General features: G+C 44.1%; 1 protein-coding gene across 12 annotated transcripts in view; it reads right to left on the bottom strand.

Annotated features, from left to right (window-relative positions):
- The window catches only part of phldb1b (pleckstrin homology-like domain, family B, member 1b), a 109,086-nt gene that overhangs the window by 9,068 nt on the left and 82,026 nt on the right, over positions 1 to 17,992 (bottom strand). For 7 of the 12 annotated variants that reach the window (XM_035766532.2, XM_035766784.2, XM_035766728.2 and 4 more), the window contains 11 exons: positions 13,369 to 13,680; positions 11,706 to 11,852; positions 11,318 to 11,455; positions 10,718 to 10,777; positions 8,561 to 8,689; positions 5,978 to 6,133; positions 5,574 to 5,684; positions 4,901 to 4,990; positions 2,753 to 2,872; positions 1,282 to 1,440; positions 706 to 852 (listed from right to left, as the gene is read on the bottom strand). In XM_035766532.2, the coding sequence (XP_035622425.1) occupies positions 706 to 852; positions 1,282 to 1,440; positions 2,753 to 2,872; positions 4,901 to 4,990; positions 5,574 to 5,684; positions 5,978 to 6,133; positions 8,561 to 8,689; positions 10,718 to 10,777; positions 11,318 to 11,455; positions 11,706 to 11,852; positions 13,369 to 13,680 (1,569 nt within the window). The remainder of the gene's footprint in view (positions 1 to 705; positions 853 to 1,281; positions 1,441 to 2,752; positions 2,873 to 4,900; positions 4,991 to 5,573; positions 5,685 to 5,977; positions 6,134 to 8,560; positions 8,690 to 10,717; positions 10,778 to 11,317; positions 11,456 to 11,705; positions 11,853 to 13,368; positions 13,681 to 17,992) is intronic. The other 5 variants (XM_052522875.1, XM_035766841.2, XM_052522909.1 and 2 more) reach the window with 5 other exon arrangements.

Here is a 17,992-nt window from a genome sequence, read left to right as displayed (position 1 = left end):
ACTACTACTACTACTACTACTACTACTACTGTCATCAGACACAGCCAGAGACAGTGATTATTACGTCAGCACCAGCAGCATCCCTTTTATTGGTGCTCTGATTCCTCCCACGGGTGTAATGACAGAGTCAGTGTCAAAGTGCTTTACTGGCAGATGTCGATGTGTAACCACAACCTGCAGGTGGTTTGTCCCACAACCTCAGTTGGCCATACAGTATGAGGTCTTATGGCTTTTCATTGTGCCAGTAAATCATCAGAGATTGATTGCAGTCTAGGCTATACCCAGGTTAGGGTCAATTTGGTACTTGGAATTGACCTCAACCCTTTGGCTGTGCTTGTGTGTACTGTAGTATAACCTGGTAGTAAATTGAATACAATGCACATAATACAGAATCATTTTTGAAGATTCAACCAGGTTGAACATTTTATATTCCAGTGCAATGTAATGACATCCATGAGTGGTACTACTGCTTGATTGAATACTGACAAAACATACTAACAGATTACCGTAAAGCATGTGGAAGGTGCTCAAAGAATTCACAACGCATGAGTGACATGCAAGACCAGACAGACCATCATTGATATATTAAATCAATCAACAAAGCACAATGCACTTGGAAAAGCCATATTCATGGGAAGACAGAACAGAAACAATGGAAGAGGGGAGGAAGAGAAAGGAGGAGAAGGCAGCGCCTCTGAGAATTACCTGCATAGGCCTGCGAGTGGAGAGAGGTTTAGCTGGGAGAGGGGGAGGGGGGCAGAGCTGGCTGCTCTCCACAGCAGCCATCACCTCCTGGTACCACTGCTCTAAATCGAGAGTGGGGATTTGAGGCCTACTGCACTCAGGCTGATACTGGAGGGCCGCAGTTAAGAGTCCACAGTAAGAGGCAGCAGAGAGGCAAAACACAGAGTGGACAGAGCAAGGGGTGGAGGAGGAAGAGAATTAAGAAAATAAAGCATTAATGAGCAAATAAGAGGATCTGTTAAAGTGATAGAAATATACATATTTTTCTAAATGTTATGTTTTTTGTGTGTGTCAATGTTCATCTTCTTGAAATATCAGCAAATGCTAACATAAAAGTGCCTCAATGGGGAAACACTGGTTGAAATGACGTCAATAGAACCAGTTTACAACCAATTACAAACATGATTGAAAACTGGTTGTAATGACGTTATTCCAACCAGCTTTGGCCACTGGGGTAGAGGGGGCATTCAGGGCATCTTCAAACAAAAGGTGCAGGAGAGGTGGGTGAGAAGAAACAGAGCGAGAGACCAGACACACCTCAACAGAGAGAGAGGGGGAGGAGCCGTGACGAAAGGAGAGGCAGGAGAAGGCGGGGTCTCCAGCTCCTGACTGGAGGGGCCGGAGAGGAGAGGTAGGGGAGGACTCGACCTTCGGCATCCCAAAGAACTGAGTTAACTGGCCCACAGTCACGTACTCCTTTCATTCAGGGAGCCACAGATAGTAAGGCAGACAGGAGGTCAAAGGGCAAAGAAGGAAAGAGGGAAACAACGGCAGAGGACACGTCAACAGGGAAAAAAACAGCAGCAACAAGGACAGCATGTGAAATAGATGGCAGTAAACATGACTCACACATGGATAGTCTTTCTATAATATCAACCCATCGTACCATCCAGACCTGGCTCAAATACATATGTCAAATACTTGAGCTGTGCTTGATTCAGTTTGCCTGGTACAATGGAATCAATGAAAAAGCTCCAAAAGCGCAAGCCCCAAGCTAAATCAAGCTCACCTAAAATACTGGCAAGTACTTGAATGCATATGACATCCAGTGCATTTGGAAAGTGTTCAGACCACTTCACTTTTTCCACATTTTATTACGTTACAGCCTTATTCTAAAATTGATGACAAAGCGAAAACAGGTTTTTTGAAATTTTTGGGAGATGAGTCAGGATCGAGGGAAATATGAACAGATCAAAGTAGAGAGAGATCCTTGATGAAAACCTGCTCCAGAGCTCTCAGGACCTCAGACTGGGGCAAAGGTTCATCTTCCAACAGGACAACAACCCTAAGCACACAGCCAAGAAGACGCAGGACTGGCTTCGGGACAAGTCTCTAAATATCCTTGAGTGGCCCAGCCAGAGCCCGGACGAACCCGATCTAACATCAAAAAGCTGTGCAGCGATGCTCCCCATCCAACCTGACAGAGCTTGAGAGGATCTTCAGAGAAGAATGGGAGAAACTCCCCAAATACAGGTGTGCCAAGCTTGTAGAGTCACACCCAAGAAGACTCAAGGCTGTACTCGCTGCCAAATGTACTTCAACAAAGTACTGAGTAATGGGTCTGAATACTTATGTAAATGTTATTTTTTATTTTTAATACATTTTTTAAATTTTAATTCTAAAAACCTGTTTTTGCTATGTCATTATGGGGTATTGACAAAGGAAAACAACTATTTCATCCATTTTAGAATAAGGTTGTAACGTAACAAAATGTGGAAAAAGTCAAGGAGTCTGAATAATTTCCGAATGCAATGTATGTAGTTGATCCAGGTCTGGTAACATTATCCTCATTCAGTAATGCAGAAGAGCTGATTATATCAAGGACAGGGCCATTTAGCAGAAAGCCAATACACTACAGTAAGCTACCTAGAAGCGGACAGCTAGAGAGAGGAGCAAGAGGTGAAAGAATGAAAACATGGAGTGAGAGAAAGAGAGAAACAGAAACCGAGGGCAAGTGATAAGGAGAGAAAGAGAGAGGCATAGTGAGAGAGAGAGAGGGCAATGGTACCTCGCAGGGTACAGCTGCATCTAGGGTGAGCGAGAGGCCGCGCTGAGCAGAGGTGGTGAGTTGGGTGTCATGGCAATCACTCCCAAACATCTCATAGACATCAGAGAGCTTCATGTACTCCTGAGAGCCAACGCAAAGCAACGCAGACCAAACAGGACAAGAGGCCATGAGCTCACTCCATGACACGTCCTTTTCATAATATGCATACTCATACACACACGGATGCGCACCCATATCAAAAAACGTACTCGTGCAGATACACACTTTACAACCTTCCGGGACAAGCTGCTGTTTTATCGTGTTTTTAAAACAAACACATAAGCCTGTGTGAAAAGCACGAACAACTATATGAACGGAAAAAAACAAAGAACACAGCATTTCTCTACCCTATAATTTCCCAAGGCTCACATCGAGCTGGAGAGGTGAAAACACGTGGTGAAAGAATACAATAACAGAGATGTCAACAAGCTCTACCCATCTTCAAAGGATAGCAAAATGCTAATAGAGAGAAGTGCACTCCACAAACCAAACAGAGTAGTACACTTCAATGAGAGAAAGCACTGTGCATGTGGGCCTCTGGCTAAACCTTCACACAAACACAGCATCTTAACATCCCAGTTGTAGCAAGAGTTGTTTATGTTTTTTCCCCCATTCTAAAAGTTGAAGAGAACATCAATTAAAATGTCCATAGTTCATCCAACAGACCAAGTATTTCATAAAGACAAACAATGACGGCATTCAAATCAGTATTGTACTTCCAGGGTCTCACAGGGTGACCGAATGTGTTTTTACATATGGGGGGTGGGGTGCAATTTGCTGGGAGTGATTGGGTGTAACAAGACATAACTCACAGACTTCTGAAAGACCCACTCCTTAATGACATTAAAAACACCAGCGTCGGAACTTGGTTTCCTATAAAGCTGTAAATATCACAGAGTGGGCCTTTAAGTTTTAGACGAACAGACTGTGAATAGGGGGGTTACAGTGAGTGAGCTCAGGTGTCGTGCAGGAACAGTTACACTGACAGTCTGGTTACCTCTGCCGGGCTGCCCCCTGGGTATAACTGAGAGGCGGCGCTTAAATAGGAAGCAGTGGGACGGCAGAGAGGATGCTGGGAGTGGGAGTCCTCTAACAGGTCAGTCTGGCTGATATGGAGCAATTCCTGTTTCAATAGGAAGTCAGGGACACTGGTTTCATCTCCTGTTGCTGTAGTGTACAGTTACGGTGTGTCCCCCTCTAACTTACACTTGGTGTCAATACAGTACTGGGATAATAAGTGTCAATCACAAAAACATAGGTGTTATGTACAATGAGTGCCCCTGTAAGGGTTATACTCAGTTTAATAGGGCTAGTTTACAGTGGTCTAAAAGAGCCCATTATATCCAATTCAACAAAGAAACTGATGGGCATCTCATGTAATGAACTTGCTCTAAATGCATGAGAACGCAGGTTGATAGGTTATGTCCGAATGGGAGTTTAGCACGAGACTAATTGGTTCATGTTTTCAGAATAAACAACGCAGCCCAGGGATTCAGGCCAGATTCGTATCTCGCTGGCCTGAGTTGAGATATTATGTGCAATCCACCATCAAATTGCAGATGTTTCCAATCCCCCAAAAATACATCAGTCGGATCTGAATTATCCGATCAAACCAGTTTGACTGATGTTATCAACTGTATCCGACCACAATGTAAAACAAGGTCATACTTCACAAGCCGACACCACATCGTGTTGAACACAGTAAATAAACGGTTACTCTGGCACACACCAGACCAACACCTGAGGTAAAAAAAAAGTCCCATTGACCAGTTAAACAACCTCAACTATGAAAACCATAACATTTCTCTTAAAGCCACAGTCTGTCATTTTGTACTTGAAGTAATGTTGCATTCATGGGAAATAAATCATGGAGGACAATAGATGCATCATAGAAATCTAGTAGCCTACTATTTGCTAATTAAAATATCAAGAAGTGCATTTTCTCCATTGTTCATTTTTGTTGGTAGTCTTTGTTGGTCTTTCACAAATTAAGGAGTGTGGCTTTTAGACAAGTGATCAGAGTGGAGGTCCGTTCATCCGTCTGGGTCATGATAGATAACTGATATATGTAGAAGTGACCTCTTAGACGGTAAGATAAACACCCCTCACCTCTTTCATGGTGCTGGAACACTTAGGAAAAGATCTTCCTCCGGTAAGGCTGAGGTACCTCTTCTCTAAGGCCGATAGCCTCTCTTTCTCCTGGAACACAGAGACACCAGAAACACATGAGACTGTGACAAGACCAAAGGACAGCTTACCTCACCCATCACTATGCCCTGGTTACAGTATGCTCGTATTAAGACATAGCTTCTTGTACCTTACATTACTGAAAGTATGTAAGTATCTGACTCTGTCCTGATTATGGATTGCCATAGTTTCTTTACCAAATTAGAAAATGTGCCACTGCAGAGGACAAGCCGGGGACAAGGCAGCACATGTGCCGAGTAATGAAGTGAAATGTCAACAAATGGGAAATCCGCCAACAAGCTCTTAATTAATTGACTTAATATGAGGTGGCTGGCATGGCACATTGCCCTGCATGTGGTAATGCCCTGCATGTGGTAATGCCCTGCATGTGGTAATGCCTTTGTGTGTGATTCTCACATTGTCAAACAAGACCAGAGAGCGATAATGATTCAAATTAGTTATTTTCAAAAGTGGTTTCATGGGAATCACCAGTCCAATGACAAAAAATGCAGTAATAACCAACAATGTCATTTCTGTATATGTGTAGATTGTAGAGTAGCTGCTGGGACAGATATGAACTGTATTGTAATGTTACCTTATGGAGAATCTGCAGGGTAAGGTTCCTGTCCTTAGCCAGCCTGTCACACTCCTGAGACGCCTGCTGTCCCAGCTGACTGGCCTGGCCTTCCAGAGCTGCCACCTTGTCCTGGAAGACATGTTTAGAGCGTTATTGCGGAATTAAAGGGGTACTCAACAAGATGACAAATATACACTACACCAAAAACAAAGCAGTAATCGCCTATCATGTCTTTGTCAGGTATCCCCACCAACACCATTCTTGACGTGAATAATCATACTATTTACACTCAACCTGGAAAGGTATTTGGCCATCATCAGAAATGAGGAAGTTTCTCTGACAGACATTCATATTCACAGCTCCAGATATGATGAAGGGTTGCCAGAATAGATAGGAGCAGCCATTGTGGTCCAGTCCATTACCTTCCTCTTCGCCACGCTGGTGTGGTACTCGGCCCTCTCCTGCAGCAGCTGCTGGCTGATGGTTTCCCTCTCCTCCTCCAGGCTGCTTTCTCTCTCCAGCTGCTGGAACTCCAGGTCCTCAAACTGTTTTGTCTCTGACTCCAGGGTCTCGCCCTCCTGTTGAACCCCACACAGAGCCCATCACAATGGGTTACAACCACACCAGGCCTCAGCCTCCTATAATGTACCGTTTTCACACTGCTGAGCCAAGCAAAGCCGAGCCAAGCTGTATTTGGCTGGCCTGGTAACGTATTCATCCATTCGCCAAAGATGCTAGAATTGTGCTAGAAAGCACAATGTGTGGAGAAAATACCTGAGCCAGCAGAGTCTGGTATGGTTGGCACAATAGTGTGAAAAGGGTTCTAAAGTACCAACAACTTCCAACCCCAAGAGACAGACAGACAGACCCACAAGGTCACCACAGGGTCACCCCCTCCGCACCCCTGGCTCTCTCCAATGACCATGCTCCTGAGCCGGGGCGGTCAAGGCCCAAGCCAAGCCAGCACAACCAGGAGCGGTAGGCCACAGAAAGAACATGATTCAAAAGAGTACTGTGTTGTCATTGTAGACAGACTAAGCTGCATATGGAGGTTCTATCTAAGGATTGGTGGAGTTCTGTTTAGCACTATATGACTACTTTGATCATGCTTTGATAGACTTGACTATTATGTTGTTTGGGTTAACTTCACTATTCGACTCTTTATTGTGTCCTAGGTTTGTACTTCACTATGCCACCAATACAAAAGCACCGTACCCTTGTGAAAATGACGTGGTATACACAGCTATCAATATTACAGGCATTCTGCTCATGTGAGTCTAATAAGTTGGAACATTTTATAGCCCAGTAGTTTGATTGATTGGTGACAAGCAGTCTTCTCTGCTGCACCAATACTAATCCCAAAAATGAGAAACCAAAAGAGCCACTATCTATCTATATGTTACGAAAGGTAATACTGTGCTTTTACTGTAGTAATACTTAAGTACTACATTCTATACTGCATTTTATAGCTGATTTGAATGTGAGAGCCCAACTGAATGCCTTGACCCTTTAGATCGATAAACCTAAGAAACACACACACACATATTTGTGAGAGAGGGCCACTTATGCTTTGGAGGGGGAAAGACGAGGGCCTGCCCTTGTGGTCAGTTCATCAGAGCGTTACTGACGATAACGAGTGAAGGCTCGGGGCGTCGGAACACTTATGTCATCACTGACATCCCCAGACCCTCGTGTTTGGAGAGCAGGTCACTCAAGGGCCCCTGTCGTACCTCTGAAGGATGTCTTCAGCAAACTTGGGACGTGTTCATCAGTGCACGCAACGGAATACATTTTTACATGTATTTTTGTCCATGTGCTCCCCCCATTTTTTCTCATGTCAAGTCAGTCAATGTGTCATTCTACTCTACGTGGATAGGACAGCAAAGTGAATAGAGCTAACGTGCTAAATGTAATTGGCTGATAAATAGTTGCACCACCTGACAAAATGCAAGATTCACTTTCTATGGACTGACTTTTCAGAGAGCTGACGATATAAAACATTATTCAGACACAAAACACACATTTCCATTCAGAGGAAAGATTTGAAAAGAGAGTAGGACAGGAAGAAGGGGGTAGGTGTCAACATTAATAGATTAGTAAGCAGTTATTAAGGGGTTATAAGCCATCACAAATCAAGAAGAGAGGGATGCTTCCAGACTCAGAGACTGTATCAACCAGACAGACAACACACACTCCTGTGTGAAACGCATGCAATGCACATATGACCCAGAAATCACCACAATGCAGCACCTCGCCCCGACGTCACCAGAAGCCATTTTGACACTCCTCCCGTTTGCTCAGAGGCAAAGCACATAGGTGTGGCGGAGGGGAAATTCCAGCAGCTTGTGGCATTAGCACGTAGGCAAGGGGCTAAAGGGGTAAAGGTCCCAGTAACTCTATCTGAGGAGATATGCACCAGGTCTTATCATACCAAGATAGTGTAGCCTACTATGCAGCAATCACCGACTGGCATCTGGCATAATCATTAAGGGCAGGTTTCCCGTACACAGATTAAGCTTAGCCCAGAGCTATAAAGCACTTTCAATGTAGAATCTCCATTGAGCATACTTTCTAGTCCAGGTCTAGGTTTAATCTGTGTCCAGGAAACCTACCCTAAATTGGTATGCCATCTTCTTGGATGTTAGGAATGTTTTACATTAGTTATCATAGAATTAGAATTCCAGTTCAGTATCTTTGACAGTTATTTGCAGCATTCTATGCACTATATCCAGGAGCTCAGTAGACATACTTGTAAATCCATAAGTACACAACTTCTACTTCTCCTGAACATGTAATTCTCTTATGGGGTACTTTAATAATCTGGAGGTAAGTATACTCTAATAGAGATGTGGCGCTGCTGGAATTTCCCTTGATAAATGGTGGATAGGTGTAGCTCCGAGACAAGGGTGGAGGGAGTGGGTGGGGGCGTGGTACGCTTGCTGTCTCTGGTGGTGGGTCTCAGGGGTGGTCGGGCTGATGGTCTTGGTGGTGGATTGACGACTGACCCTTTTGAGCTGTTCCTGTAACTGCTCCCTCAGTGACTCGGGGCAGTTATGAAGCTGGTTCTTCAGCTCACTGTAACCCTCCTGGAGGCTCGCCAGGTCTCGGCGCTCTGCGTCAACATTTGCCCTCTCCTAGAAAGAGAACACACCATCCGGGGTGGGAGGGAGGAGATGAAGTGGGGGACAACAGAGAGAAAGCAAAAAAAGCACACCTGCTCAAATCCACGCCATGCAAAAAGCTTCCGATGTTAGAGGTCACAACAGTGGATAAGCCAAAAGTGACATGGGGCATCTATGGAGTTTATAATACTGTGAAATCAATCCCCCAGAGACTAGCTTTAAAAGTGCTGGACTGTAGGGCCGTGTTCATTAGGGCACAACGCTGAAAACCTTTCAAAATGTTTTGCAATAGAAAGCAAAAATGTCCTCCTTGTTTAAGTCAGTTTTCCCCACCATTCAGTGCCTAATAAAACATGTCCCATGCCTCAAACAGGTCTGAACAGACTTCTTGTTCACAGACATTTATAAGTTACAGGGTTCGATGCTCATGAAAACACTGGTCTGCGATTGAAAAGGAGATGTTGCTATTTCATCAAACATGAAATGGGAAGTGTATTTGTTTTGGCTCAGCTGTTTTTTCACATCAGATTGCTCTATTTTGGGTGGTGACTTTTTTCTGAAGAGATTTTCATGTGGCTTTAAAATGATGATGATTATTATTATTATTATTAGCCCATCCAGATTCTCATGTGACTTTGATATGAATACTTTAGGCCAGTCCAGTTAGTTTTGAACAGGTTTAGAACTGGATGTAGGTATTTCCTGAATGGTCTTTGTTGTTATTGCATTTGAGTGCAGGCGGTGTCAGCATGGATAACTCTAGTGCTCTACACCACTGCCCTACTGACACCCAGGCTGTGATATCAAAACCCCTGGAGGGAATAGAAGCTCGCAATAGGCTCCCCGCGTCGGCTCTCCTCGACCTCCTTCAAAACGCAATGGATGGTCAAAATGGAAAAACCTTGGATATTTTCCTCCAACATGTTTTGAGAAGAAGAGAGGATGTGTGGAATAAGGAGAGACAGAGTTTGGGTCTGATTGTAGTGAAAGCGTCTTGTAAACTACCTCTAGAGTGCCACCACTGTATAGCCAGTAGGCTAGACCATGCAGGAGAGAGAGGGAAACGTTTTGCAGAATCTTTTTTATCATTACTGCATTCTCTAAAGTCACTGGGTGGGAGAGGGGTGTGGGCGGTGCTTTGGGGTTTTAGTGGCACTCCTTTTCTGCTCTGGCTCCATCCACCTCTGTCTGTGACCAATGGCAATAAAAGTAGAGAAGGTGACAATACAGGTCGTTTTCCTAGTTGAAGCTTTTGTTTTAATTTGTAGCTGAGACAGAACCGTGAGACCCTGACGGTCTAACTTGAACACAGGAAGCAAGACACTCTCCGAAATGGTAAGTAATATACAAATCACAAGATTTAAAAGAGCCTTAAGGAAAGCCAAGAAAATCCCCCATTTCAGGTTGTCAGTTTAAGTGTGTCTACATAAAGCCTATAAGAGTGGAGTGACATGACTAGCTGAAACAACAGAGTTGTGTAAAGCCTTCAAATAGAGACCCTCTGTAATGTTGTAAACTATGTGGTGGACAGATATACTTTTAGTAGCCAGCCACTCATACCCACTAGCATCCAGTCCCAGCTTCAGCCAAGTAGAAACCCAAAGGACCGATTCATACTTATGTCCCAAATGGCCACCCTATTCCCTACAGAGCCCTATGAGTCCTGGTCAAAAGTAGTGCACTATATAGGGAATAGGGTGCCATTTGAGACACATTTAAGACAAGTGCTAACAACCTACATGGATTTCAGGCTGACAGTGGGGGAGGAGAGAAGGTTGCTGAGTGAAGCAGAGAGAGGATTAGAAGTTAATGGAGGCTGGTTAGTGGAGCTGCAGAAGAAGAAGAAAAGCCCTGGCGAGAGAGAAACCACCAAGGGAAAATAAAGGAAAAAAAGACAGAGAAAACACCCATACTTAAGTCTAAGCACCATCATCCACAGCTCTTCTAAGGTAAAACATCAATGCTTATAACAGGTGAAAGGTTGGAGCATTCCTCGCTGGGGGGGGAGGAGGGGTTGAAGAGAGAGTGCTATGCCTGTACCTTGGGATGGCAAAACCAACTAGATACGGTCTTGGGAGGCCATCCAGGATTTGGCAATGCCTTTAAGGAATGACAAAGAGACCAGAAAGGCTGTTCAGTCCCTTTGAGGCTTAGTAGATGTATATTCAGTGATGTGAAACGTTCGGAACGCTGCAGATAGAAATATCACGAACAGAACTGCCATGAATCCCTTTTCGATCCGTCAGAAGATCGTATATCTGTTCCACAGGATACATTTCTACGTGAACGTTCTGTAACGTTCCATCCTCCTGAACAGGCCCTATAACAGACAGTCCAGCGCAGGGGGAAAAAAGCGGGTTGGGTTGTGTCTGTTGTGTTTAAACACAATGTTGAGATCAACGAAAATCTCACCTCCCTGTCTGCATACCCACAGTCTTCCCAATAAGGACTGTCTCAGAGTGCAAAAACAGCTCACGAACAAAAGCACTTTTCCTATTGGTTTTCTCCATTAAAATACAACACCGTAACATTGGAATGAGAAGTTTATAAGTTGAGCAAGAACTAATCTGCAGGTGGTAAGACTGCTTAATGTGTACAGGACAGTATGCTTGGTGTGTGTGTTTTCCCCCAGGGTCCGACCTTGTCTTTCTCCCTCTGGATGGCGTTCTCCAGCTCGTTGAGCTTGTGTTGCAGCTGTCCGATGATCTCCGTCTCTGCCTCTACCTGGTCCAGTTCTGCCTGCCTCTCCCCCTGCAGCAGGGCCCGCTCCATCTCTGCCTGGGAACGGGACACACCCTTCACACGTGAGCCCCCCAGCTCCAATCACATAGCTTTCCCACAGACAGCAGACCAATCACAGCCTAGCGGTGCGTGTGACATTCTATCACTTTCTGCTTGTTTGTGTCACTAAACATGCATGAAACACACACACACACACACACACAACAGTTTAATTTTATCTTCCCCACATATCATTCCTTATATTAGTAGCCTACTATCTGGAAATTGAACTGATGGACTTTCTTACCTCCTGCTTGGACTCCTGTAGCTGTTGCTCCAGCTCTGTGATTCGTGATTTGAGCTCGTCGACTCGGGCCAGCACTCTGACCCTCTCGTCCTCCAGGTAACCCAGCTCTGTCCGCTCCACGCCGCCAGAAACAGACTGCTCCTCATGCTGAAGGGGGAGAGAGACAGAAGAGGCAGGCACATTGTTGCATACAAGTGCAAAGAGCCTGTCCCATGTGCAGTAGTTAACTGTTTCAGACTATGTTGCATGCACACACACACACTGATCCACACATTAAGGAGGGACTATACACATCACATGTCTCCATGGAAAACACTGTTGCTTGGCAAACAAATGTCATTATCTTCATGCTGTGTCATTTTGACCATCAATCGTTTCAGAATTCTAGGCCAGGCCATGTCTAGGCCAGGCCATGTCTAGGTCAGGCCATGTCTAGGTCAGGCCATGTCTAGGTCAGGCCATGTCTAGGTCAGGCCATGTCTAGGCCAGGCCATGTCTAGGCCAGGCCATGTCTAGGTCAGGCCATGTCTAGGCCAGGCCATGTCTAGGTCAGGCCATGTCTAGGTCAGGCCATGTCTAGGTCAGGCCATGTCTAACAATTTCCACTTTCAATGCATGCAGTAAGTGCTTTCATGCTGTTATATCAACGGCATGCATGTAGTTGTCATAGTAAGTACTAGTATGTCATGCCTGTAGTTCCCATAGTAAGTACTAGTATGTCATGCCTGTTGTTCTCATAGTAAGTACTAGTATGTCATGCCTGTAGTTCTCATAGTAAGTACTAGTATGTCATGCCTGTTGTTCTCATAGTAAGTACTAGTATGTCATGCCTGTAGTTCCCATAGTAAGTACTAGTATGTCATGCCTGTAGTTCTCATAGTAAGTACTAGTATGTCATGCCTGTAGTTCTCATAGTAAGTACTAGTATGTCATGCCTGTAGTTCTCATAGTAAGTACTAGTATGTCATGCCTGTAGTTCTCATAGTAAGTACTAGTATGTCATGCCTGTTGTTCTCATAGTAAGTACTAGTATGTCATGCCTGTTGTTCTCATAGTAAGTACTAGTATGTCATGCCTGTTGTTCTCATAGTAAGTACTAGTATGTCATGCCTGTAGTTCTCATAGTAAGTACTAGTATGTCATGCCTGTTGTTCTCATAGTAAGTACTAGTATGTCATGCATGTAATTCTCATAGTAAGTACTAGTATGTCATGCATGTAGTTCTCATAGTAAGTACTAGTATGTCATGCCTGTAGTTCTCATAGTAAGTACTAGTATGTCATGCCTGTAGTTCCCATAGTAAGTACTAGTACGTCATGCCTGTAGTTCTCATAGTAAGTACTAGTATGTCATGCCTGTAGTTCCCATAGTAAGTACTAGTATGTCATGCCTGTAGTTCTCATAGTAAGTACTAGTATGTCATGCCTGTTGTTCTCATAGTAAGTACTAGTATGTCATGCCTGTAGTTCCCATAGTAAGTACTAGTATGTCATGCCTGTAGTTCCCATAGTAAGTACTAGTATGTCATGCCTGTAGTTCCCATAGTAAGTACTAGTATGTCATGCCTGTAGTTCCCATAGTAAGTACTAGTATGTCATGCCTGTAGTTCTCATAGTAAGTAGTAGAAATGATGAAAGTGATAATAGACGGCCCTACGTCTGACCTGGTATCGGTCTCCATTGTGGAGGGCCTGTGGAGGAAGTGGCGTCCTCACCTCCTGATGGGTGCTCTCTGTACTGCTGCACTCCTCCTTGAGGTTCTCCTCGTCGCTCTCCCTCTGCTGTCTCTGGGCCATGCTACGATGCAGCGAGCCGGCCCCCACCAAGCTGTCCATAGAGGGTCTTCTGGCCGCCCCCTCCCCCGGTCCCAGGCCCCCAGGGAAGCCCATCCTCCCCTCTGCCTCGCCCCCAAAGGGCCCGTCGCCCTTGTTGTACTCGGCGCACAGGTTCAGGATGGTCTCTAGCCTCTGCCTCTCCTGTGGACAGACAGAAGCAGAGGAACTGATTACATCCAGCCTCTGCTGCAAAGGCAAATATGTCCTCCTCCTCGCCTCAAATCTCATTTCCTGTGTGTGTGGCTGCCACTGATGCCAATCTGGAAATGAGCAATTCAGAGGTGGGTGGAGATTAAAAGGACCCTTCCCCAGAACCCACCTTCCCCCTCAGTGATGGCATCTTTCCTGTGTGGAGGAACCAGGTCTTATCAGGGACAGATCTAGCTCCAGCCATGGTTAGGCCAGACCAAGCCTGTCTAATATGAAGTACAGAGCACACTCCTACCAAACATAACAAAACTCCATTAACCGACATGTCTGTGGATGTTGGTGTGTTCATAGTTAATGTGTCATTGTCTATAGCTGACGCCAAGAGCCAGGTCACGTGGTCAGGGAAAAACCCAAATCGAAGGCAATGGAAGTTAAACTGCTAACAGTAGGTACTATCCTACGACCATGTCTTGATCCCAATGAGCAGACATATAGGCTGCCCGTTAGAGGTCGAACGATTAATCGGAATGGCCGATTAATTAGGGCCAATTTCAAGTTCATAACAATCGAAAATCTGTATTTTTGGACACCGATTTGGCATATATATATATATATTTTTTTTTACACCTTTATTTAAATAGGCAAGTCATTCTTATTTTCAATGATGGCCTAGGAACAGTGGGTTAACTGCCTTGTTCAGGGGCAAAACGACAGATTTTTACCTTGTCAGCTCGGGGATCCAATCGTGCAACCTTATAGTTAACTAGTCCAATGCTCTGACAACCTGCCTCTCATTGCACTCCACGAGGAGCCTACCTGTACGCGAATGCAGAAAGAAGCCAAGGTAAGTTGCTAGCTAGCATTAAACTTATCTTATAAAAAACAATCAATCATAATCACTAGTTAACTACACATGGTTGATGATATTACTAGTTTATCTAGCGTGTTCTGCGTTGCATATAATCGATGCGGTGCGCATTCGCGAAAAAGGATTGTCGTTGCTCTAACGTGTACCTATCCATAAACATCAATGCCTTTCTTAAAATCAATACACAAGTATATATTTTTTAAACCTGCATATTTAGTTAATATTGCCTGCTAATATGAATTTCTTTGTGTCACTTCTCTTGCAACAGAGTCGGGGTATATGCAGCAGTTTGGGCCACCTGGCTCGTTGCGAATATTCTGAAGACTATTTTTTCCTAACAAAGACAGCCAACTTCACCAAACGGGGGATGATTTAACAAAAGCGCATTTGCAAAAAAAGCACAATCGTTGCACGACTGTACCTAACCATAAACATCAATGCCTTTCTTAAAATCCATACACAGAAGTATATATTTTTAAACCTGCATATTTAGCTAAAAGAAATCCAGGTTAGCAGGCAATATTAACCAGGTGAAATTGTGTCACTTCTCTTGTGTTCATTGAACGCAGAGTCAGGGTATATGCAACAGTTTGGGCCGCCTGGCTCGTTGCGAACTAATTTGCCAGGATTTTAGGTAATTATGACATAACATTGAAGGTTGTGCAATGTAACAGGAATATTTAGACTTATGAATGCCACCCATTACAGTTCCGTATTTCACTGAAATAATAAATGTTTTGTTTTCGAGATCATACTTTCCGGATTCGACCATATTAATGAACTAAGGCTCGTATTTCTGTGTGTTATGTTATAATTAAGTGTATGATTTGATAGAGCAGTCTGACTGAGCGATGGTAGGCACCAGCAGGCTTGCATGCATTCATTCAAACAGCATGCTTTCATGCTTCAAGCATTGCGCTGTTTATGACTTCAAGCCTATCAACCACTGAGATTAGGCTGGTGTAACCGATGTGATATGGCTAGCTAGTTAGCTGGGTGCGCGCTAATAGCGTTTCAAACGTCACTCGCTCTGAGACTTGGAGTAGTTGTTCCCCTTGTGCTGCATGGGTCAAAGGTATTGTGCCAGCAGCATACCATCCTGCATACCACTGCTGGCTTGCTTCTGAAGCTAAGCAGGGCTGGTCCTGGTCAGTTCCTGGATGGGAGACCAGATGCTGCTGGAAGTGGTGTTGGAGGGCCAGTAGGAGGCACTCTTTCCTCTGGTCAAAAAAAATAAAATATCCCAATGCCCCAGGACAGTGATTGGGGACACTGCCCTGTGTAGGGTGCAGTCTTTCTGACGTTAAACGGGTGTCCTGACTCTAAGGTCCTTAAAGATCCCATGGCACTTATTGTAAGAGTAGGAGTGTTAACCCTGGTGTCCTGGCTAAGTTCCCAATCTGGCCCTCAAACCATCACGGTCACCTAATAATCCCCAGTTTACAATTGGCTCATTCATCCCCCTCCTCTCCCCTGTAACTATTCCCCAGGTCATTGCTGTGTTCTCAGTCAACTTACTTGGTAAAATAACGGAATAATAATAAAAGTGTAACGCTGCTTCGAGCTTGGCTGTTGTCGATGTGTTCCTGGTTTGAGCCCAGCGAGTTACACTGGCAATACTAAAGTGCCTGTAAGAACATCCAATAGTCAAAGGTATATGAAATACAAATTGTATAGAGAGAAATAGTCCTATAATAACTAAAACTTCTTACCTGGGAATATTGAAGACTCATGTTAAAAGGAACCACCAGCTTTCTCATGTTCTGAGCAAGGAACTTAAACGTTAGCTTTCTTACATGGCACATATTGCACTTTTACTTTCTTCTCCAACACTTTGTTTTTGCATTATTTAAACCAAATTGAACACGTTTCATTATTTATTTGAGGCTAAATTGAGTTCATTGACGTATGATATTAAGTTAAAATAAGTGTTCATTCAGTATTGTTGTAATTGTCATTATTACAAATAAATACATGTAAAAAAAATAAAAAATAAACATATATTTTTTTAATAGAATCGTCCGATTCATCTGTATCGGCTTTTTTGGGTCCTCCAATAATCGGTATCGGCGTTGAAAAATCATAATCGGTTGACCTCTATGCCCATGCACCCCTGAAACAACAGCTTACCAATCTCCAGAGCTCCTTCTCAGGGGGTCTCACAAACACAGTGATTGTAGAAACAGGTGACATTCTAAGCTCTGTGCTGGCCCACCTCTGAGCAGTGATGGACTGCTGAATCACCAGGTGACATCTGAGGTGACCTCTAACCCCTAAAGGTCAACTGGCCCCTGCCGTTAACCCCAGGCTGCAGACACAGCGTCTCTGGTCTGACAGAGACACTAGTAGCCTTTTCACTCTATTGTGTCGAAACCAACTGTACTGACTTGAACATGGATTGTCTTTTTACATGATTCATTCTAGCACAGTTAAGGTAACCGGGCCAGCTCAGTACAGCTCGGCTAAGCAGTGTGAAAGGGGTATTAGGCCATCAGTAGAATACAATGATCGGACAGAAACAGACAAATAATATTATAAAATGTAAATCACAAATGTATTTTTTTTTTCAGATGAGGTATGTTTTGCATTTTCATACAAAGGAGACGTTTTGATCAACTTTGTGGTGCTGTTTTTATTTCCATGAGATCAACATTACTCAACCAAAACAAACTAGTTACACCTAACTAACTAGGGATACATGCAGTATATGACTAATGTTGTCAGGTGGTAGGGGGAGGCAGGCTCTAGACCTGTTTGATGTGCCCTCATTCCCTGTGATTTAGGTAAGTGGGGTCCTCTGATGGGGGTTCTACACACCAAACCCTACATTAGCTTAACCTGTAATCTGAGCCAGCCAGCTTTACTTAACAGAGGGTTAGAAGAACAAGCCCTGGGCTACAATATGTTCACTAGAGATATGAGGGGGAAGCACAACAACAGTGGAGCCTCCATTTGCAATGCACAACACCCACATCTCACTGGCTTTCATCTGAAAATGCCACCGTGCCTTCCCTCTCTGGATTCAATGATTAGGGAATTAAGCCTAATAAATGCAGGCCTGACAACATCAACAGCTGACGCAAACATACGAAATGTGGCGTCTCCTGTTCTTGCATTTTTTGTTTGCTAAGAATGTAGTCTACTAAGGGACAAAGTATACAGACAGCAGGCATTCCTGGGGTTTTAAAGTTTGAATGGCACAACAAATCCAGCAGCTTTTCTCCTTTTCTCTCATACCATGTAACAGGACCTGGCTGGTAGTGCAAGGCCCTGGGCTATAGAGAATCACAACTGGGTTCAAATAGCATTTGTTTTGGTTTTCAAATACTTTGAGCATTTGATCGACCCTGCCTGGAGTGCCATACCGGCAGGTTTGCACTTTTGGGACTATACCATTGCCAGACAGTGCTGCTTAAATACTTGGAATAAAATACT

This window comes from Oncorhynchus keta, chromosome 1 (assembly GCF_023373465.1).
Source record: "Oncorhynchus keta strain PuntledgeMale-10-30-2019 chromosome 1, Oket_V2, whole genome shotgun sequence".
NCBI classification, from domain to species: Eukaryota; Metazoa; Chordata; class Actinopteri; order Salmoniformes; family Salmonidae; genus Oncorhynchus; species Oncorhynchus keta.
Note: the sequence above shows the minus strand (reverse complement) of the source record. Positions and strands in the feature narration are given on the sequence as shown.